Source organism: Apodemus sylvaticus, chromosome 22 (genome assembly GCF_947179515.1).
Source record: "Apodemus sylvaticus chromosome 22, mApoSyl1.1, whole genome shotgun sequence".
Classification (NCBI taxonomy): domain Eukaryota; kingdom Metazoa; phylum Chordata; class Mammalia; order Rodentia; family Muridae; genus Apodemus; species Apodemus sylvaticus.
The window spans coordinates 39,519,297-39,541,514 of record NC_067493.1 but is presented as its reverse complement, the minus strand read 5'-3'; the positions used below and the strand labels follow the sequence as shown (position 1 = coordinate 39,541,514).

The window sequence follows — 22,218 nt, the reverse complement described above, 5'->3', positions numbered from 1 at the left end:
CTACTAGAAGTACTTGTTCACGCAGACAGGCGGTTTAGTACCCAGCACCATGGGCAGCTTCTAACCAGCTGCGACTGCAGTGAGGTGGGCATGCACGCCCCTGTTAACATTGTCCAGAAAAGGAAATCAGAGAGCAGGATGGGGGTGGGCCGGTGTATAAGACATTCATGGGAGGGGCCTACAGGAAAGCTCCCAAGGAGCGCCCTGCCATTGGTCACTAAACGGAACTTTAGCATCAGGCAAGTGCGCAGGCGCGAAGAAGCTCCGGAACAGACGCATGCGCTCTGAGCTCTGGCTCCTCAGCATGGGTTCCCTGTACCCTCTCCTGTTGCTGCTGTGGCTCCTGTCCTGTCCCCGGCTTCAGCTAGGTCAGTGTGTAGCCCTGTGCCTATATCCCCTTATTCCTGAACGCCTAAAAGTGACTGCCTTGCTTTCTTTCTTTTTTAAAGCAGAGTCTCTGGAATGCAGCCCTGCCTGGGGCGTTGTAAGGCATTCTGGTTTTCCTTTTCTCCCTTTCCCATCTCTGTCTTGAGCTGCTGATAGCTCTTATTTGTAAAAAGCTTTAAAAGCTCAAGATACGCTTAAGTCCCAAACACAGAAATCTGATGCCGTTTCCCACCTTATATCTAGCAGTACCCAATGTCTGTTTAAATGCACCTTTTCTCTCTAGTTACTTTTGGATTAAGTTTTAATATTTTATGTGTATGCGTGTTTTTCCTCCTCATATGTATGTGCACCACGATCGTGTCTGGTGATAAGCCACTGAGTGGGTGCTGGAGACTGAACGTGGGGGCCTTCAAGAGCAACAGGTTGCCCTTATATGCTAGCACCCTATTTTATTTTATCTTTGAGGCAGAGTCTCAACTGTGTCGCCTTGTCTAGCCTGGAACATAGACCAGGCTGACCTCAAATTCGTAGAGATCCGCCTGGGCAAGCACTCTCTCAGCTAAGCTACAGCTCAGAGGCCCCCTGTTGAGGGTTTTTTGGTATAAAGGTCTTGGCTGTGTATTCCAAACAAGTCTTGAACTTGTGATCTGCTGTAGCTTCTTTAGGGTTGGAATTATAAGGCATAAAATACGGTCTTAGATTTTGTTATGTGACAGGATCTCACTTCTGTAGACCAGGCTGGCCCAAAATCACAAAGATCCATCAGTTTCTGCCGCCAGATGGTGGGGTACACCACTAAGCATGACCTGAGAGAAATCTTACTTTTCATTTATGTGTTTGTGTGCCATGAGTGTACGGATACTGGCAAAGGAAGGAAGACTTAACCTTGTCCCTAAAAAAATTTAATTTTGGCTTTTAGAGACAGGGTTTCTTTGTGTATCCTTGGCTGTCCTGGAACTCACCCCGTAGACCAGACGGCTCAAACTCAAGAGAAATGCCTATCTCTACCTTCCAAGTGCTGGGAATAAAGGGCCACCACTGCCCAGCCCTAAAAAATATTTTTTAAAATGTTAGTTTGTTAAATTAGAACCAAACTACAGTTTATATTACAGCTTGATATTTCATTCCCCTTTAATTTGAGATCTCCCTGCTTACTTGTTTGTTTTCCCCCCTCTTGGGATTATTCCTAAGGTGGGTAGAATTGTATCAGAATGGGAAGAGAGTAAAATATAAGACCCTGGAAGGCTGGGTATGGGCGCCTATACCTTTAATCTCTTGAGAGGCAAAGGTAGGCAGATCTCTATGCCTGCCAGGCCAGCCTAGTCCACCTAGACAGCGATTTTCAGGTAAGCCTAGAGTTGGAGGAGAGTGGGGCAGGGGTGACCTAGTCATCAAAAACTAAAATAAGAAAGGATCTAATTTTAAAATGAGAGGCTGGGCTCGAACACCACCTAGCATGTGTTGAGACCCTGGTTTCAACCACACACACACACACACACACACACACGGTTCTTGATTCTGGGGCACAGTGACCTATACCTATATTAGCATTGGTAAGGCAAAGGTGGGAGGGTCCCTTGAGTGAAGGAGCTTTTGAATTTTTTTTTTTTTAATCAGATTGCCATGCAATGGTTGTGCAGGCCTTTAATCACAGCACTCCTGAGGCAGAGGCTGGCCAATCTGTGAGCTCAAGGGCAGCTTGGTCTACAGAGTGAGTTCCAGGACAGCCAAGACTGCGGGGGAGGGGAAAACCCTATCTCACAAAAAAAAAGAAAGAAAGAAAGAAAAGAAAAGAAAACAAAAGAAAAAAAGAAGGAAAAGAAAGAAAAATTTAAAAAATCAGAAAAATCCCTAACATATAATCTGCACATAAATTATGGGTGTGATTCAGTTGTACAGTGCTTGCCTAACATGAAACCTGATTGCCATCCCCAGCATCACATAAACTGGGCCAAGTGGTACACACCTGTTACGCCATCACCAGGAAGTTCAGGCAGTGATGTCAGGAGTTCCCATCTACATGATACATGAGACCTCGTCTCAACAATAAATAAAGTGTTCAACAATACAAAGGGAGAGGGAAAGAAACAGCATGAAGTGTGAGTGGTGGTGTGGCTTGGGTACTAATCCCAGCACTTGGGAGGCAGAGGCCAGCTGATCTGTGTGAATTCAAGGCCAGCCTGAGCTATATAGTAAGACCTTGTCTCCAAAGGTCAGAGCTGGTGGCGGAGGGAGCGTGGGTGAAAGTGTGCATGTATTTGAGGTTACAGTTTCTGAATTTACCTAGCTGAGGCAAGAGAGGCATGTAAGTAATGAAGTATAGTCTGGAGAGGCGACTCAGCAGTTCAGAGCACTTGCTGTTCCTGTCAAGGGCGAGGAGGACATGACAGCTTGCCTCGGTCTAGTTCCACAGGACTCAGCGCCCTCTTGTGGCCTCTGTGGGTACCAGCCATACGCACGGTGCACTTACAGACATGCAGATACACACTCATAAGAGAAACATATTTTTCGAAAGCAAGGTGTGTTAATGCACACCTTTAATTCTACATATACAAGAGGTGAAAGCAAGTGGAACCCCACGAGTTTGAGGCTAGTCCAGTCTACATAGCAAGCTCAGGGCCAACCAGGTCCACACAGTGAGGACCTGCCTCAACACAACAATAAAAGTTTTAAAAACAAGCCAGGCAGTGGTGGTGCATACCTTTAATCCCAGCACTCAGGAGGCAAAGTCAGGCAGATCTCTGTGAGTTTGACCCCAGCCTGGTCTACAGAGTAAGTTCCAGGACAGCCAGGGCTACACAGAGAAACATTGTCTCAAAAAAATTATTATTATTATTGTAAAATTTTTTTAAATGAGGTATAAATCAAATCCTAACTATGAACATATATTTGAGTGCATTACTAGTACTTGTCTGTTCTACAGGACATGCCCAGGATCCTACCATGGTGCATCTGCCAGGTGGCCGATTTCTGATGGGGACAGATGCTGCAGATGGCAGAGATGGTGAAGGGCCTGCCCGGGAAGTGACAGTAAAACCCTTTGCCATTGACATATTTCCCGTCACCAATAAAGACTTCAGGTATTTTCAAGTTTTTCGGTGCAGGGTTAAGAGTCCTGATCGTTCTAATCTTCTCTAATTCTAATCTCTTTTTTTGTTTGGTTTGTTTTGTTTTGTTTTTCAAGACAGGGTTTCTCTGTGTAGCCCTGGCTGTCCTAGAACTCACTCTGTAGACCAGGCTGGCCTCGAACTCAGAAATCCGCCTGCCTCTGCCTCCCAAGTGTTGGGATTAAAAGTGTGCACCACCACCACCCAGCTTCTAGTTCTAATCTTTATTACTAATAAAGGGATATCTGTAAGAGATAGAATCAAAACATAGCTTACACATCATGAAAGATAGAATCTTGATTTTTATTCTTAAAATTTTAAATATTTGTTTTATTATTTTATGGTACACAAGTGCTTTGCCTGCATTTACCGTGTGTACCCACATGTGTACCTGGTGCCCTCAGAGGGCATCAGATCCCCTGGAACAGGAGTTACAGAAGCTGCTGTGTGGTTGTTGGGAATCAAACTTGATTCCTCTTTTTTTTCTTGGGAGGGGGGTGTCCTGGACCTCACTCTGTAGACCAGACTGTCTTTGAACACAGAGATCCTCCTGCCTCTGCCTCCTGTGTGCTGGGTTAAAGGTGTGGGCCACCACCTCTCCAAACCCACATCCTGTTTAAGAGCAACAAATGTTCTTAACTGTTGAGCCATCCCTCCAGTCCAATCCCACTTTTTAGAAGCATAAACCCAGAGGACACAGACTGCATTAGTGAGTTTGGTTCATGAGTTTATAGCTTTAAAAGGAGCAAACTGAGGGTGTCTCTCAGTGTGAAGGACTTAGCTGGCAGCACCTTTGGTCTATTGCCTAGCACTGGAAAAAAATTAGTCTTCAAATTTAAAATCCTTAAGTTGGGCTGGAGAGATGGCTCAGTGGTTAAGAACTCCGAATGCTCATCCAGAGGTCCTGAGTTCAATTCCCAGCAACCACATGGTGGCTCACAGCTGTCTGTTACAGGATCTGATGCCCTCTTCTGGTGTGTCTGAAGACAGCAACAGTGTACTCATATGAATAAAATAAATCTTTTTTTTTTTAAGATTTTATTTTATTCATATGAGTACACGATAATTGTCTTCAGACACACTAGAAGAGGGCATCAGATCTCATTACAGATGGTTGTGAGCCACCATGTGGTTGCTGGGATTTGAACTCAGGACCTCTGGAAGAACAGTCAGTATTCTTAACCGCTGAGCCATCTCTCCAGCCCCCGAATAAAATAAATCTTAAAAAATAAAATAAAATCCTTAAGTTGGGCTCTGACTTCCATGTAAGCACCATGGCACGTGTTCCCACACATGTCCACGCAGGTCTTATAACCCAGCACTGTGCACGCACACACACAACACGCGTGCACACACATACATACATACACACACACACACACACACTAAAATTTAAAAAACTAAAAAAAAGGAGCAAACCATGTTGATACTGATACAAAGGAAGGAAGGAAGGAAGGAAGGAAAGAAGGAAAGAAAAGAAAGAAAGAAAGAAAGAAAGAAAAAAGAAAGAAAGAAAGAAAGAAAGAAAGAAAGAAAGAAAGAAAGAAAGAAAGAAAAGAAAGAAAGAAAGAAGGGAAGGGAAGGAAAGGGAAGGAAAGGGAAGGAAAGGGAAGGAAAAGGAAGAAAAAGAAACTGAGTCCATTGCATAGTGCCATCTTTGGAGCAGGGATTGGTGGTGCAGGTCTTATAACCCAGCACCAGGGAGACTAAGGTAGAACTATAGGTAGAAGATGAGATTGCCTAGGTAAATTTCAGGCCAACCTGACCCACAGAGAGGGCCTGTTCCCAAAAAGAAGTAAATAAACAGAAACCAAAAAGACATTTCCTCAGCCTGGTCCATACAGCAAGTTTGGGACCAGAAAAGACCACACAGCGTGGTTCTCCACCCGTGGATCATGACCCCTTTACCAAGTCAAACAACCCTTCTGTGGCAATCCCTGAAACCACAGACATTTATATTAGGACTCGGAACAGTCGCAAAATGACAGTTATGAGGTAGCAACAAAAATAATATTATGGTTGGGGGGTTGCAGCATTAGGAAGGTTAAGAACCACTGCTGGGGGCTGGAGAGATGGCTCAGTGGTTAAGAGCACTGACTGCTCATCTGAATGTCCTAAGTTCAAATCCCAGCAACCACATGGTGGCTCACAACCATCCTTAATGAGATCTGACCCCCTCTTCTAGGGTGTCTGAAGATAGCAACAGTGTAGTTACATATAATAAATAAATAAATCTAATAAAAAAAAAAAAGTCACTGCTGCACAGTGAATCCCCGTCCTCACAAAACAAGACCTCACAGGACTACATACTCAAAAGAGATTTTTACTAATATATATTCTAGTTTTATAGAAAAAAATCAGGTCAGGTGTGTTAGAAACAAAGAATAATCATGGTGTTGCTCAAAGAACACACACATCGGAAGTAACTTGGCAAGCTAATGCTTTTTGTGAAAAGGCGCACCAGGCCCTGAACCAGGCTGTCAAGCACACTTGGCCAAGGCGGTCGTGCCCCCTGCTGTTGGTTGGTGGTAACTGCATCTCATGCACTTTGTAGGAGGTGGACCATACAGGCTGACAAGAAGGGCTGTAACCTGCTGGAACGCAAAGATTGAAGCATTGAGACTTTGCAGTCATAATTCTTTTGATAGGAAAAGAAAACAAACCAAAACAATAACAAAAACATAGCTACCTTTTATAAATAATTTTTTAAAAAGCCTACCTTTCATAGAAAAGAGAAAAAAAAACTGTTTCTCATGTGTATCAAGTTAATTTCTTTTTTTAAAGACTTGTTTGTTTGTTTGTTTATTTAATGTATGAGTGATTTATCTGCATGTACACATATATGACAGAAGAGGGCATTAGATCCTATTAAAGATTGTTGTGGGGGGCTGGAGAGATGGCTCAGCAGTTAAGAGCACTGACTGCTCTTCCGAAGGTCCTGAGTTCAAATCCCAGCAACCACATGGTGGCTCACAACCATCCGTAATGAGATCTGATGCCCTCTTCTGGTGTGTCTGAAGACAGCTACAGTGTACTCACATATAATAAATAAATAAATCTAAAAAAAAGATTGTTGTGGGAACTGAACTTAGAACCTCTGAAAGAGCAGCCAGTGCTCTTAACCACTGAGCCATCTCTCCAGTCCCAGGTTAATTTCTTTGTTTTGTTTTGTTTTGTTTTGTTTTTATTTCTTTTTAAGATTTATCAGCCAGGTGGTGGTGGTGCACGCCTGTGATCCCAGCACTCTGGGAGGCAGAGGCAGGCGGATTTCTGAGTTCGAGGCCAGCCTGGTCTACAGAGTAAGTTCCAGGACAGCCAGGGCTATACAGAGAAACCCTGTCTCGAAAAAACCAAAATAATAATAATAATAAGATGTATCTATTTACTTATTTTATGTATGTGAGTCTTCACACACACCATGTGGTTGCTGGGAATTGAACTCAGGACCTCTGGAAGAGCAGTCAGTGCTCTTAGCTGCTGAGCCATCTCTCCAGCCCAGGTTAATTTCTTGAAGCTTGTGAAAACTCTCTGTGAAAACTTGAAAGCATTTTCACACTGGGCTCCCTGGAGCAGACGGCAGACTTCAGGAGTGGGATGTGTGTGGAATCTTAGTCACTGAGCCAAGTGAACCCTCTCTCTCTCTCTCTCTCTCTTTCCAGGGAGTTTGTCAGGGAGAAAAAGTACCAGACAGAAGCCGAGGCGTTTGGGTGGAGCTTCGTCTTTGAGGATTTCGTCTCCCCTGAGCTCAGGAAGCAAGGAGATCAGATGCCGGTGAGAGAGCCTGGCCACAGCGGGGGATGGAGGCGGGGATGGAGGCGGGAGCTGGACAGGGTCCTCTGAGGGAGAGAGGTCACCCGGGCCCCCTGGAGGAGCTGACTAGGGAAGCAACAGCGAAGACACACAGTGAGCTGGAGCAGCCAGGGTGGTAAAAGCCGGGCCTGGTGACACACGCCTGTAAGTCCAGCTACTTAGGAGGCCAAGGCAGAGGAGCAAGGTCAAGGGTCAAGGCTAGCCTGAACAGTTGAGGGAGACCCTGTCTCAAAATGGATTTGTAAAAAAGGGATAGAGCTGTGGGTGAGTGGCAGGGGGCTTGCCTGATAGCATGTGCTTTGTTTAGTCCAGGGGAAGGACAGAGGAAAAAGATCTCTCTCTACATTGGCTTTGATTTGAGGGTTTATGGGAGGGGGTTATTGTGAATTTTTGTTGTTGTGTGTAGTCCTGGCTATCCTGGAACTCATTCTGTAGACCAGGCTGGCCTAGAACTCTGAAATCCGCCTGCCTCTGCCTCTGGGATTACAGGCGTGCGCCACCACTGCCTGGCTTGTTTGGTTTTTCTTATTTTGTTTTGTCTTTTTTGAGACAAGATCTGGCCTGGAGCTTACTCACAGGCCAAGTTGGTCTTGAACTCACAGAGATCCGTTCACCTCTGCCTGCCAAGTGCTGGATTAAAGGTGTGTGCCACCACTGCCCGGCTTCAGTCTAGCTTTCTGAGATTCACTATGTAGGTCAGTCTGGCCTGAAATCCACTATATAGTCAAAGATGATCTTAAACACCAGATCCTTCTGCCTCTGCTGCTAAGTCCTGAGATGATCAGCATATATTATTGGGTCGGTTTTATGCTGTACTGGTGACCAAACCCAGAGATTCTTGAAAGCACTCTGGCAACTGACTTAAAGCCCAAATTTGTAAAAGATTCCATCTATAGCCAAGTGTGAGGGTGTATACATTCAATCCCAGCACTCTGGAGGCAGAGGTGGGAGGATCTCTGAGTGTGTGGCCAGCCTGGTCTACAGAGTGAGTTCCAGGACAGCCAAGACTACATAGTGAGACCTGTCTCAAAAAAAAAAAACAAAAAACAAACAAACAAAAAACCCACAGCCTGTGTGCCACTTCCAGTATGGGGTCGAGCGGGATCCTCTGCTGGGTCAGATCATCTTGCCCTTATAATGTTCTCTGTCCTTGCAGGCTGTCCTCTGGTGGCTACCAGTGCAAAAGGCATTTTGGAGGCAGGTGAGTTTTGTTTCCTCTGCCTCATTTCCTACACTGCTGTGTTTCATTCTGAAAATTTGGCTTCCCTAAACCCCTAACTTGTCCAGAAATACTGAGGTGTGGGTGATTTTTGGTTTTTTCAAGACAGGGTTTCTCTGTGTAGCCCTGGCTGTCCTGGAACTCACTCTGTAATCCAGGCTGGCCTCAAATTTAGAAATCCACCTACCTCTGCCTCTCAAGTGCTGGGATTAAAGGCGTGTGCCACCACCGCCGGTGATTTGCTTTATTTTTAAGACAGGGTCTCTCTGTGTAGCTGGGACTGGGCTGGAATGTTCTCTGTAGACCAGGCAGGGACCTTAAACTCAGAGATCTGTCTTCCTCTGCCTCTGGGTACTGGGATCAAAGGTGTACGTCACCTCTGCCCAGCCAGGAATGATGACTTAGGACATTTCAGGAGTGACCACGTTCCCTCTGCTTTGATTCTTTTCCATATTTCCCACTGCTCTCTTTACTGAAGAATCCATCTTTTTGTCTTCCTTCCTCCCTCCTGTCTCACGGCCCATCCCCCTCTGTAGCCCCGGTTCCTCCTTCCTCAACCTTCTGAGTGCTGGAAATCCAGGTGTGTGCAACCACTGTTCTTGTCTCTTCTGTTTCTCTTTCACCAAGCCATCGTTTCCGACCTCCCCCTTCTACCTAATGTAAAAGCTGAACTGTGTCACCCCAAGCCAAGCCTTTTCCCCGCCTTTCGCCTTTCCCTAGATCCCAGAAGCCTGTCTCACCTCACCCTGCCTGCCAGCCTACAGGTCCCGGCTCTGGCATCCGAGAGAAACTGGAGCTTCCGGTGGTCCACGTGAGCTGGAACGACGCTGGTGCTTACTGCGCATGGCGGGGGAAACGCTTGCCCACGGAAGAGGAGTGGGAGTTTGCAGCCCGAGGGGGCTTGAAGGGTATGTGGATCATCTTCCCGCCCTGTCCTGCGCTGGGCTGGGAGTCTGAGTCCCATCCCAAAGGAATTTTCTAGTCCCCTCCCCTAGGGAATCTGTTTTGTTTTATTTTTTTTGAGATAGGGTTTCGCTGTGCAGCCCTGGCTCTCCTGGAACTTACTCTGTAGACCAGGCTGGCTTCCAACTCAAGGACATCCGCCTGCCTCTGCCTCCTGAGCGCTGAGATAAAGTAACCTCTGCCCAGCTCTGGTAGTGATTTTTGACAGTGTAGGATACGGGGACAAAGAAAACTCACCAATCCCTGAGCTCACTTAAGCTCAGGCTCTGAAAGCTCTCCAGTCCTCACCCTGGAAATCTCCACTCTGGACAGCCCCGCCCCACCGCCGAGAAATGGTGTCTATAGCCCGCCTTGTGCTCAGTTCTCTGCTGCCTCTCTCTCCCCCCGAACCCCGGCAGAGGCGGCCACGCTCCTCTCCTGTGACGTTTGCTGTGCAGTGCGACTTTGTGGTATTTCTTGCCTCTTGCTTGCGGGGATCCTAGCTTTAACTCAGGGAGCTCGGCTGCCTTTCCCGACGCTGCCGCTAGTCTGCCGCTAGTCCGATGCTGAGCTGTAGGGCAACACCAGGCACTGCTCCAGGGATAGAAAAACACAGTCTGAGATTGGGAGACGCCACAGCGGGGCTTCTCAGACTCCCGGGTACCTAGTCGTTCCTGGGGTACCGCACACAGGAGTCAGGAATGAAGGATAGGGGTGCATGTGCCTACAAGGAGGCTGGCACTGGAGGCACCCGAACCCAGGACATCTAGGCGTGGCTGAGTGGAGAGTTGGGAGTGGAGATGGGGCCACAGGCTAAGGACAGTGTCTAGCCCTGGGCTGGGGGAAAGGGGTGGGGTGGGGGAGGGGGAGGGGCTCTGGCTTAGCTCAGTGATTGTCCTTAGCTTGGTGGCAGTTGTCTAGAGTACAAATGGACTCTCTGTGGGAAATGTAGCTGTGGTTTTGTAGGCCAAGGCCTTTTCCATGTTTTCCATGACGGTGGTAGATGAAAGAAACAGTCCGGGCTGGAGCCATGGCTCAGAGGCTAAGAGCACGGACTGCTCTTCCAAAGGTCCTGAGTTCAAATCCCAGCAATCACAACCCTGTTGTAATGGGATCGGATGCCCTCTTCTGGCGTGTCTGAAGACAGCAACAGTGTATGCATATACATAAAATAAATATTTGAAAGAGAGAGAGAGAGAGAGAGAGAGAGAGAGAGAGAGAGAGTCCATGCTTCTAAACTGTTATTGACTGTTGATCATGGAAAATGGATGGATGCATAGTAACTTCTCAGGGTGGACCCGAGATTAAATACCTTTTGCAGGGAGGAATGTCTGGGAAGGGAAGCTAACCCTCAGGGCCTGTAGCTACCAAAGTGGGGGACATGGCACCTGTTCCAGGCCAGGAATCGGGCAGGGAGCAGGGAGTCGCTTAAGTCTCAGGTGTGTGCCCACCCAGTCTCCAGGTCTCAGACCTGCTCTACCTTTTTTTTTTTCAAAGATTTATTTACTATTATATGTAAGTACACTGTAGCTGTCTTCACACAGCACCAGATCTCATTACAGATGGTTGTGAGCCACCATGTGGTTGCTGGGATTTGAACTCAGGACCTTCAGATGAGCAGTCAGTGCTCTTAATCGCTGAGCCATCTCTCCAGCCCAGACCTGCTCTACCTTACCAAGCTTTCTGGCATGGTTTTAGCGTCCCACACTGTAACACTTTTGCTAGGGAAAACTTGCCCCTGGCAGAGCAGAACCGTTTCAATTTTGCTGGGGAAACTCTTCCCCTGCAGAGCAGAGCTGTAACATTTGTGTTGGAGAAAGCTTCCCCTGCAGCCGCTAGAACAGAGCTTTACCACTTCCATAGGAGAAGCCTTTCCCTTCAGAGCTGTAAAACTTACATACGGGCCAGTTGCTGGTCAGTAGTTTCATCTCTGATCCAGGATAGATTCATCACCTACAACATACAACATACTGTGAGAGCTAGAAACTGGAAAAACAGACATTAGGGGGCTAGAGAGACATAGCTTAGCAGTTAAAAGCACTGGTTGCTCTTCTGGAGAAACTAGGTTCGATTCCCAGCACCTCCTACATGGTGGCTCACTGCCTTCTGTAACTCCAGTTCAGGAAATGGGCGCCCTCTCCTGGCCTCCATGAGCACTGCATGCATGTGGTACACAGACATGCAGACAAAACACTCATACACATAAAACAATTTAAAATTTTTTAGTTAAAACAAAAGACATTAAAATGTTCATTCTTTTAAAAGTGTTTTCTTTTTATTTGTACATGTGTCACATATGTGCAAGTGCCCTTACAGGACAGAAGATGAAACTGGTTGTCCTGAAACTGGAGTTACAAATGGTTCTGAACTGCCATCCGTGTGTACTGGAACTGAACTCACATTCTATGAAAAAATAGCAAGCATGTGTAACTGCTCAGCCATCTTGAAGCCCTAAAAAATATTCTTAGAAAGTCAGACATATTAGCACTGGGCTTACATCCCAGTACTCAGGAGGCAGAGGCACGCAGATCCCTGTGAGTTTGAGGCCAGCCTGGTCTGCACAGTGAGTTCCAGGATAGCCAGGGCTACATAGTGAGACCCTGTCTCAAAACAACAACAACAACAACAAAAACAGGGTGGAGAGATGGCTCAGTGGTTAAGAACACTGACTGCTCTTCCAATGGTCCTGAGTTCAATTCCCAGCAACCACATGGTGGCTCACAACCATCTGTAATGGGATCTGATGCCCTCTTCTGGTGTCTGAAGACAGCTACAGTGCACTCACATACATAACATAAATTAATAAGCCTTTGAAAAATAAAAACAGGAAAGAAAAAAAATAAGGAGGAAAGTCCTTCCTTCTATAGACCAGGCTAGCCTGGATTCACTATGTAGCCACAGAAATCCTCCTGCCTTAGCTTCCCAAGTGTTATAATACCGGGCGTGTGGCACAGGCCTGCTATCCCAGCACTTAGAAGGCAGAGGCGGGTAGCTATGAGGACATCCTGATCTATAAAGTGAGTTCCAGTGTTACAAAGTGAGACTCAGTCACAAAAAGAAAATACTAGTAATAATAACAGATATGAGACACCACATCTAGCTACATTACATTTAAATATACATAATTAAAACAAAATAGGTTAGGGACCAAAACTTCACCCCCTTTCTACAGAGATTAAAGAGTTGCTATTTGAGCTGTTTAGTCAGGCGGTGGTGGCACAGGCCTTTAATCTCAGCACTGGGGAGGCAGAAGCAGGCGATCTCTTGAGTTTGAGGCCAGTTCCAGTATAGTGAAGGCTACACAGAGAGACCCTATTATTGTTGATTAGGCCTGTTAGCTCGTGCCTGGGATTACAGCACCCAGGAGGCTGAGGCAGGAGCATCACCACAGTGGTAAGGAGAGAGAGTCACTGATAGATCCATCACTGGTTTTGCTCATAAATCTGTCTTCCTGCAGCCCTGACTGTGTAAGCTGTCCTTCAAACGGAAACCAGTTTCCCCACCTAAGCACTTGCTGAGCACAGGGTTCTATCACTGATCAGTTTTGACCTAGAACCTGCTGATGTTTGCACTTTTAAGTCCAGCTAACAGGTTCCTCACGCTTTTCTCCACAATCTGTGTGTCCATCCCCCACACAGTGGCACGTGTCCCGCAGTGTACTGAAATCTGGCTTCCCGGGTGGGGGAGGGCGGGGTGGGACGGGGCTGTGTTGAAATGAAGTCTTCACCACCTCCTGCCTTCCTTCCAGTGTCCTCCATTTTTCCCCCTTCTCACCCAGTTCTTTCGTGTTTGTCTCTTTGCCATCCTGCAGGTCAGGTTTATCCATGGGGGAACCGGTTCCAGCCAAACCGCACCAACTTGTGGCAGGTAAGACCTAACGGACCTTTTTCGGTCCCTGCCAGGTCTCAGAGCACTGAGACAAGTTTGTCCTCCCAGGCGGAATCACAAGTTCAAGGCCTTCCTGGGCAGCTGACTCAGAATTTAAAGATGAGTGAACAGTAGCAAGACCCCTGACTCAAAAAGAAGAAACAAAAAATGTTAACGTGGGTGTGCCCATGCCGTGGCACACTTGTGGAAGGTGGGCTTATGCGAGTTGGTCCGCTCTTCCTACTGTGCTGGTCAGGGGCTCGAACTTAGGTCCTAGGCCTTGGCATCAGACGCCTTCGTCTCCCCAGGATGTTTATGACATTATTAAACATTCACTTAAGACAGACAAGTGGAGGCTGGAGAGATGGCTCAGCAGTTAAGAGCAGTGACTGCTGTTCTGAAGGTCTTGAGTTCAAATCCCAGCAACCACATGGTGGCTCACAACCATCCTTAACAAGATCTGACACCCTCTTCTGGAGTGTCTGAAGACAGCTACAGTGTACTTACATATAATAAATAAATAAATCTTTTTTTAAAAAAAAGACAGACAAGTGGTGGTGGCATACAACTTTAATCCCAGTACTTCAAAGGCAGAGGCAGGGGGATCGATGTGAGTTCAAGGCCATTCCAGTCTACAAAGCGAGTTGTGTACCCTGGGCTACACAGACACTGTCTCTTAAAAACAAAACAACAAGCCAGGGCTATACAGAGAAACCCTATCTCAAAACAAACAAACAAACAAAACAACAAAACAACAACAAAGAGAGAGACAGACAGACAGAAATAAGTGTAACAGGCTATCACATGTGGTTGAGCAAATCACAGCCCAATCATCGGCCCATGTATGAGAGCAGCTTCTCCTATGTGGTGGCTGCAGTCCGTTAAACGTGTGTGTGTGATCTCTACATGTGTGTGCACGCAGGTGTGTATGGGAATCAGTGGTTCACGTATGGTCTCAGTTGCTTCTCTACTTTATAATTTTGGGATTTAAACCAATCAATGCTCATAAAATAAAAATTAATAAATTTAAAAATATATAGTATTTTAGCCAGGTGGTGCTAGTGCATGCCTTTAACCCCCCAGCATTCAGGAGGCAGAGGCTGGCAGATCTCTGAATTCAAGGCCAGCCTGGTCTACAGAGCAAGTTCCAGGACACGAGTGCTGGGAATAGAACTCTGGTCTCCTTGGGTCCTCTGTAATCAATGTACATGCTATTTTTTAAGATTTATTTATTTTTATGTGCATTGGTGTTTTACCTACATGTCTGTCTGTGTGGTGATGCCAGATTCCCTAGAACTAGAATTATAGATATTTGTGCACTGACATGTGGTTGCTGGGAATTAAACCCAAGTCCTCTGGGAAAGTACCCAGTGTTTTTTTTTTTTTTTAAAGATTTATTTATTTTATGTATATGAGTACACTGTAGCTGCCTTCAACCAGACACACCAGAAGAAGACATCAGATCTCATTATGAGATGGTTGTGAGCCACCATGTGGTTTCTGGGATTTGAACTCAGGACCTTTGGAAGAGCAGTCAGTGCTCTTAACCACTGAGCTATCTCTCCAGCCCGTACCCAGTGTTCTTAACTATAGAGCCATCTCTCGTGCCACTCCACAGTATTTTTTTGAGACAGGACATCGTAATGGGAGATGGGGCTATCTATTTCATAGATTAGTTAGCCAACCACCCCCAGGATCTGTCTGTCTCTGCCCCGTAGCATTAGAGTTACAGATGCATGCAGCCACGCCCAGGTTCTATATGGTTCTCAGGATACGAACTTGGGTCCTTATGCTTACACAGTGAGCTGTCTTCCCAACTCCTGAGCCCCAGTTTTGATGAGAAGGAACCAATCACATGAGGGGATAAAGTAAAGTCAGGAAGGCCAATGGGAGAGCATGGGCTCCAGGGGTTCCATTCCTGTCAGGAATGGAGGAGCTAGATGGGTAGAGACAGCACTCTTTCTAAAGCACCATGGAAGGGAACCTGAGGTCACTATCCTCCCCCTTTGAAGCAGCAGATTGGCATGATCCTGGTTTTAGTCTAGACAGACAGGAGCACGTGCCTTGGCATAGGCTGATAAATATTTCACTTTCATTGTCCTTGTCAGGGAAAGTTCCCCAAGGGTGACAGAGCTGAAGACGGTTTTCATGGACTGTCACCAGTGAACGCTTTCCCCCCACAGAACAACTATGGTAAGACCTCCTTTCATACACAGCAGTGCCTGACAAGGTGGCAGAGGAAAACTACCCCCCATCTTCCCCAGGGCATTTGGTGGGGAGGAGAGAGTCCCCTGCTTCTCCATCTGATGGCCTCCTGCTCCTCTGTAGGACTCTATGACCTCATGGGCAATGTGTGGGAATGGACAGCGTCCACCTACCAAACTGCCGGCCAAGACATGCGAGTCCTCCGCGGGGCATCATGGATCGACACCGCAGACGGCTCTGCTAATCACCGGGCTCGGGTCACCACCAGGTAAAGGTCCGGGGACCGCAAGCCTCTGCAGCCATGGCCCAGAGTTGGGACAGGAGCTGCTTCTGCACCCCATCCCATCTCTCCACCCCAACCCCTTCCTCAGCAAGCTCTTTCTGTACCGGTTCCCACGCCTCTCACCCTTGCTGCAGATCCAGCCTCCACTCAAAGTCATAAAAGAAGCTGCTGATGGTGGGAAGTAAACATGGGTCCCCAAACAGCCTGGGGACCCTTTCCTGAGACTCAGCAGCACCGAGGGGACAGAGGGAGGTCTGGCAACCTCCTGCTGGAGGCTCCCTTCCCACACCTAGCAGGGCAGAGGGAGGAGATGGAGTTGCTCGGCCACACCCAGGAGATCTCAGCTAACCGACTCATCAAGCGGCTGGATGCAGAAACAGTCACTGCTTAGAGTCATTTTGTCTCTGTGCGTCTCTATGAGACGGGGTGCTCGTCTCATACAGTGGTCTGTAGCTGTCCCGCAGCTTGGTCGAACGGGTTCTCCTAGGAGGAGGGCTGGAAATGGAATAAAAGGACAGGCGGGCAAGAGAAATAATGAGCCAAGACAGTTTTCTGATCAAGGCTCAATGTTTTCTTTTTTTTCTTTTTTTTTTTTTTTTTTTGGTTTTTTGAGACAGGGTTTCTCTGTATAGCCCTGGCTGTCCTAGAACTCACTCTGTAGACCAGGCTGGCCTCGAACTCAGAAATCCGCCTGCCTCTGCCTCCCAAGTGCTGGGATTAAAGGCATGCAGGACCACCGCTCCGGCAAAGCTCAATGTTTTCATGATTAAGTGAGAATTTAAAGGGGGGAACCCTCCCCCAAGAAGCCAGGAACTTGTCAGAAAAAACTGTTGGGCTGCTCAGTGGGAGACTGGCTCATCTGGGGGTGGGGACTGCAGATCCTCAGAGAACAACAGAGTCACCTAGGTCTGAAGGCTCCACACTAGGTGGGTGACTATAGCAAAACCAGGTCTGAATTTCCCCCCCCCCAAGGGCTGGGGTGAGGGCACAGTGGTCAGTGGTACCCCCCCCCATTGTTGACGTCTAGTCTTAGGGGCTTCTGCTTCCCTCTCCATAGATTCAGTTTGGTGGGCCATGGCCAAGACTCCTCAGGCTTTGCAGATTCAGATTGTAGGTTTGGAAGATGGTGAGGTCCGTGCATATCAAAGCAGACTGACAGAACTTACAGATGAATTTCTCTCTCTATAGAAAGGGGATTTATTGAAATGACTTATAGGCTGTGGTCCAGCTAATCCAACAATGGATGGTTATGAACAGAAGGTGCAATAATCCAGTAGTTGTTCAGTCTGTGAGACTGGATGTCTCAACTAGTCTTCAGTAGATACTGGGATTCCACAGACATAGGCTCTAACTTACTAACGGGGTGTTAGTCAGGTTCTCTAGGGTCGTAGAACTTTTGGGTACTCTTCTATATTGAGGGAATTTATTGTGATGACTTACAGTCTAACTCCCCAACAATGGTCAGCTGTGAATGGGGAGTCCTAGAGTCTAGTAGTTGCTCAGTCCCATGAGGCTAGTTGTTTCAGCTGGTCTGCTATAGAAGTAGATTCCAACAGATGTGCTGGCAAGTAAATGCAAGCAGATGAAGAAGAGTGAATCTTCTTTCTTCCAAAGTCCTTATGTAGGCCTCCAGCAGACGGCATGGTCCAGATTAAAGGTGTGTGCCACCACACCTGAAACTGGGACTTTTGTCCCGAGCCGACCTTGAACTCAGAGATTTCCTTGCCTTAGTCTCCTGGGATTAAAGGCGTGTACTACCTTGCCTGGGCCTAAGCTTTTCATGGCCACTATGCCTCAAGATCTCCATGCCAAGATCCAGATCAGAAACTTGTGTCTTCCAGCCTCAAGGTCTGGGTCACAGGTGAGCCCTCCAATTCTGGATTGTAGTTCATTCCAGATATGGTCAGTTTGACAACCAGGAGTAGCCATTACACAGGGTGAGAGCAAGCAGACAAAGAGCAAAAGCTTCCTTCTTCCCTGTCCTGCAAAAGGCGTGGCCCGGAATAGAGGGCCCACCTCAAAAGATCTGGACTAAAAATGTGTCTTCCTAGCCAGGCAGTGGTGGCAGCTACGGTGATGAAAAAGGATAGCCACCATGTGCTGTGAGACTCATTTCTCACCCGCAGGTGTGTCAAGCTGTCACACTAAACTTAGAGTAGGCGCCACTCATCAGCGTCACGAAGCTCACCCTGTTGCAATCCTTTGTGGCCACCCACAGCCCCACTCTGTCTGTCCCCTTCCCCCTAGTGGCATGCTGGCTGGACTTGCCCCCAGACCGACTACGATTAGTCACTGGTTACGATTCAGTTGCTGTGAAGAGACACCATGGCCAAGGCAGCTCTTATGAAAGAAAAGCATTCAATCGGGCTTGCTTACAGTTTTAGAGGGCTTGTCCGTGATATCATGGTAGGAGGCAGAACATCGTGGAGCTGGAGGGGTGCCCCAGAGCTCTACATCCTGACCCACAGGCGGTGGGCAGTGAGAGACACTGGACCTGTTGTGGGTTTTTGAAACCTCAAAGCTAATCCCTACCGACAGTTCCTCCAGCGAGGCCACGCCTCCCAATCCTTCTAAGACAGTTCCCGCTCCCCGATGCCTAAGAGTTCATACATACGAGGGCCATTCTCGCTCAGACCACCACAGCTCCTCTGTCCTGGCGGACGCCATCCCCAATAGTGTGCACCTTCTCTCTCTATCCAGGATGGGAAACACTCCGGATTCAGCCTCAGACAACCTGGGCTTCCGCTGCGCTTCCGGTGCAGGCCAGCTGAAGGAGGATCTGTGAGCAGCCAGCCAGAGCTGGAGAAAGCGCCCCCTCAGGACTGTATCTCCCTGACCGTATTCCAGAGGCAGCTGGCTGGATACCGAGCTCACCAGTCTGAGGGATGGCCTTTCTCCTCTGACAGACAGCTCCTAAGGACAGAGGGACACTCAGACCCCAAGAAGGGACTGCGGTAGCCTGGAAGGTCAGGGCCTGGATGGCCAAGGCTGGGAGCTGGGCCGTCTCTTAAGTGCAGTATTAAGGACAAAGGAACCAATCACGTCAGTATCTGGAGCAGTTCTCCAGAAGATAGCGCTTTAGAATCTCTCCCTTTTTGTTTTCTCCCTGGCTGATTCAGCTTTCACTGTTCCTGGGAAATTTCTGCTGAAGGAAAATTCTGCCCCCTTTGTGAGACGACACCAAAGCCTTGCTGCCGGAACCTAGCCTCGCTGTCCTCTGAACCGAGATACTCAATGTGTGGCAAGGATGGTCTCAAACTCTCAATCCTTCTACCTCAGCTTCCCCAGTGCTGGGATTTACACATGGTGCCCATCTTAAAAAGCTCCAGTAGAGCTAATGATTTACAAGGTGAAGCTGTGCACTGTGGGAGAACCAAAGTCAGTGTTCCTCCAGAAAGACAAATGCCAGAAACTTCTCTGAGAATTAATCATGTACCCTGCAAACCTCTGCGTACCTGCAAACATGTCCCTGAAGAAGAACTGGATTTTGTGAGGTCAATAAATTCTTTTGTATATCAGGGAATCCAATATAATTGTTGTTTGAGATAAGGTTTCGTGTAGACCAGGTTAGCCCCAAGCTCCTGTGTGTAGCCAAGAATGACTTTGAACTCCTGACCATCCTGTTTCCACTTCCTCAACTATCAATAACCTTGGGAACATAGAGAGAGTGAGACCGAGACCAGGCTGGAGAGACAGTTGGGCAGTTATGAGCGCCTGTTCCTGCAGAGGAGGGGTTCAATTCCTACCACCCACAAGGTGGTCTCAACTACCTTGTACAACTCCAGTTTCAGGGTGTCTGATGCCCTCTTGTGACCAACACGGGTACTGCATGTATGTGGGTTACATACATTGCAGACAAAACAGACATAAAATACATAAATCTTAAAAACAAAAACAAACAAACAAACCAAAAAACCAAGAAAGAACTGGAAACATCGACAAAGGTGCACAGTAGAGAAGGCAGAAGGCTTACAGCTCCCAGAATACACACGCCCCCTGCCCTTCCATTTCTGCCTGACACGGCCTCAGCTGCATTGGATTTATTTATTTATTATCCATTTTTACCATACCAGAGGTTGAGTTTGGAGGCCTTACACTCACCACAGAGTTACATTCCCGGCCCTATTTTTATTTTTGAAATAAGCATCACTAAGCTGCCCAGGCTGGCCTAGAACCAGGGATCCTACTGTCTTCGGCCAACAGGCACATGCAACAACAGCACACCCGGCTCCAGCCGTAATTAGTGCAGTTTAATGGGAACACCCTGCACATCTAGTGGCGAGCCTTTGAGTGCACAGAGTAGGGCCACCTATTCTTCTGCAGAAGGCTACGTGGGGCATCCTCTTCTCACAGTTCCGGGGCAGCACCCTCTCCGTTTGCTTTCCCCTGTGCCCCGCCGCCCCTCAGAAGTCCTCCTCCTCAGCCAAGGAGAGGAGCACTGCCTTGGGCGTGTTCTCGAAGAGGGCAGCTCTGTTCTGCTGTTGCCCTTTCTTCACCCAGTGGCCGTAGATACGGAAAGCGTAGGCGTCGATGAGCCTCCGCAGCGGCCGGAGGGCGTAGGGGTCTCGGATGACGATCTCCCGGGTTACCGGCTTCACCCGACGGTACTGGTAGTAGATCCTTACTGATGCCAGCACAGTTAGACAGATCACCTGCAGGGGGCAGACTGAGAACCCTCAGCCCGCAGCGAAGATGGTCGGGCGGGGGTGGGGGGCAGCGAACTTGGATGGCTTTGGGGATGCCCTTCATGATGCCCACTATTCCCAGGCTACAAGCAGCTACAGGGATTTAGGCTAATGGTCAGTTAGTTGATATTCCCTGCAGAAATTGAACTGGAACAGTGGGGACAAGAAGAGGGACAATTCTAGCATCCCACCCCACCCCACACCCCCAGCACAGTTTAAGGCTCTGGGAGCCTGGTGCCAACAGGTATCCAGTGCCTCAGGAGCCCACAGCAACCTACCCCAAGAGCCTTGGGGAGCTCGAATCTCAGTACCTTGAACTTCCCTCGGGGGCTGAAGTGCCGGACTTCTTCTACCACGTACTCCTGAAAGAAAGGGTGTGCCAAGGCCTCTTCCGCCGAGCAGCGGTCCTGAGGTCGCACCACCAAGAATCGAGACACCTGTGAGAACAGAAGGGACCTGAGGCTACCAGAGCAGCGTTCTGGAAAACCCAGGGCGGTGTGTGTGTGTGTGTGTGTGTGTGTGTGTGTGTGTGTGTCCTGATTGCCTTGATAGGATTTAGGACCACCTGTCTGTGCGGGATTGTCTACATAGCTTGGGGTGAGAAGTTACACCCTAAATGTGGGTGGTTCCCTAAATGCAGGTTAAGGTCCTGGATGGAAAAGAGCCGGTGAGCCGGGCCCCAGCATTAATCGCCTTCTGCTTCCTTCTGTGGATGTTCCTCACACCCGTAGCCATAAAGCATGAGCCAGGACAAACCCTTGCTTCCTTAAGTAATTATTGCTAGGTATTTTATTAAACATCGTTGAGACAGATACAGGGATCCCTCCTGGAGATTCCTCCACTCTGGGGCGTGCCCCCTGTATTGGAGTGTTCTCCTCTCCCTTGACATCTGGGGAGCTGGCGGCCGTGGCCTCTCACCAAGTCTTTCACTGTGTCTGAGTAGTCATCCCACTCTGGTGAGCCAAACTGGTATTTGCCATCCATGATCATCCTCAACATCAGCATTTGCTTCCGGTGCCAGAAGGGCGGGGAGCCGGCCAGCAGCGTGTACATGATGACGCCTGTGCTCCACCTGGAGGGTGGGCGGGGCCTCGGGTCACCCTTAGCCTCATGGGAAAGGGAGGCATGCGGGAGTGGCAGACCCTCGTTCCTAGCTTCACTGGGGTCAGGCCATGGTTGTGACCACCTCCCCCCATCTACCCATAGCACTCACATGTCCACCTCCTTCCCATAGCCAGGATGGCTGTCGTCCATGGAGCACTGGATGATTTCAGGGGCCAGATAAATGGGAGTCCCACAAACCTCTGTAGGAAACGTCTCTATCAGGACAAGCCACCAGGAGCCCTCCCATGGAAGAAGTCACCCAAGAAAGGCAAAAGATAGGACAAAAACAGTGCTTGGTAGGGCTCTCCTATTTTATACTCAGTAGTAACAGCAGAATACACAGGCTCAGAGGGCCACCGGTGGATTCCTAGGTTCTTTTAGGCAACCAGGCATGGAGCTCAGGTGGTGGGACCCTGACTCAGTGGACATGTATATGTAAGCTGTGCACATAGGTAAAAATGCCCACAGAGACTAAAAGAGTCATGTCCCTAGAACTGGAGTTATATGTGGCTTTGAAAGTCTCCCTCTGTGGGTGCTGGGAACTGAAACTTTTGGTACTCTACAGAAACAGATGCTCTTCTGAGGACCTAGGAATCTGTGTGGGTTATG

General features: G+C 48.2%; 2 protein-coding genes across 4 annotated transcripts in view; one reads left to right on the top strand and one right to left on the bottom strand.

The window, feature by feature from the left end:
• The first annotated feature begins 243 nt into the window (after positions 1-243).
• On the top strand, positions 244-19,343 carry Sumf2 (sulfatase modifying factor 2). 2 transcript variants are annotated; one of them, XM_052168429.1, is made up of 9 exons: positions 244-368; positions 3,311-3,467; positions 7,154-7,265; positions 8,461-8,505; positions 9,281-9,431; positions 13,277-13,332; positions 15,441-15,525; positions 15,661-15,805; positions 15,955-16,312. In XM_052168429.1, the coding sequence occupies exons 1-9, from the start codon at positions 278-280 to the stop codon at positions 15,977-15,979; spliced, it is 867 nt and encodes a 288-aa protein (XP_052024389.1). In that variant the 5' UTR covers positions 244-277; the 3' UTR covers positions 15,980-16,312. The 2 variants fall into 2 exon arrangements, with proteins under 2 accessions (XP_052024389.1, XP_052024388.1); XM_052168428.1 differs by lacking the exon at positions 15,955-16,312 and adding an exon at positions 18,521-19,343 and having other exon boundaries at positions 246-368.
• A 464-nt stretch (positions 19,344-19,807) lies between these two features.
• The window catches only part of Phkg1 (phosphorylase kinase catalytic subunit gamma 1), a 10,025-nt gene continuing 7,614 nt past the window's right edge, over positions 19,808-22,218 (bottom strand). For both annotated transcript variants that reach the window (XM_052168179.1, XM_052168180.1), the window contains exons 6-9: positions 21,719-21,809; positions 21,424-21,577; positions 20,817-20,942; positions 19,808-20,472 (exon numbers count right to left, since the gene is read on the bottom strand). In XM_052168179.1, the coding sequence (XP_052024139.1) occupies positions 20,224-20,472; positions 20,817-20,942; positions 21,424-21,577; positions 21,719-21,809 (620 nt within the window). In that variant the 3' untranslated portion in view covers positions 19,808-20,223. The remainder of the gene's footprint in view (positions 20,473-20,816; positions 20,943-21,423; positions 21,578-21,718; positions 21,810-22,218) is intronic.

What these genes read in the sequence shown, in the direction of transcription:
- Sumf2 (XM_052168428.1), top strand. Translation starts at nt 278, where the DNA reads ATGCGCTCTGAGCTCTGGCTCCTCAGCATGGGTTCCCTGTACCCTCTC. An exon ending in GTCACCAATAAAGACTTCAG is followed by an intron (nt 3,468 to 7,153) that starts GTATTTTCAAGT and finishes CTCTCTTTCCAG; the next exon opens with GGAGTTTGTCAGGGAGAAAA. An exon ending in AGCCCGAGGGGGCTTGAAGG is followed by an intron (nt 9,432 to 13,276) that starts GTATGTGGATCA and finishes GCCATCCTGCAG; the next exon opens with GTCAGGTTTATCCATGGGGG.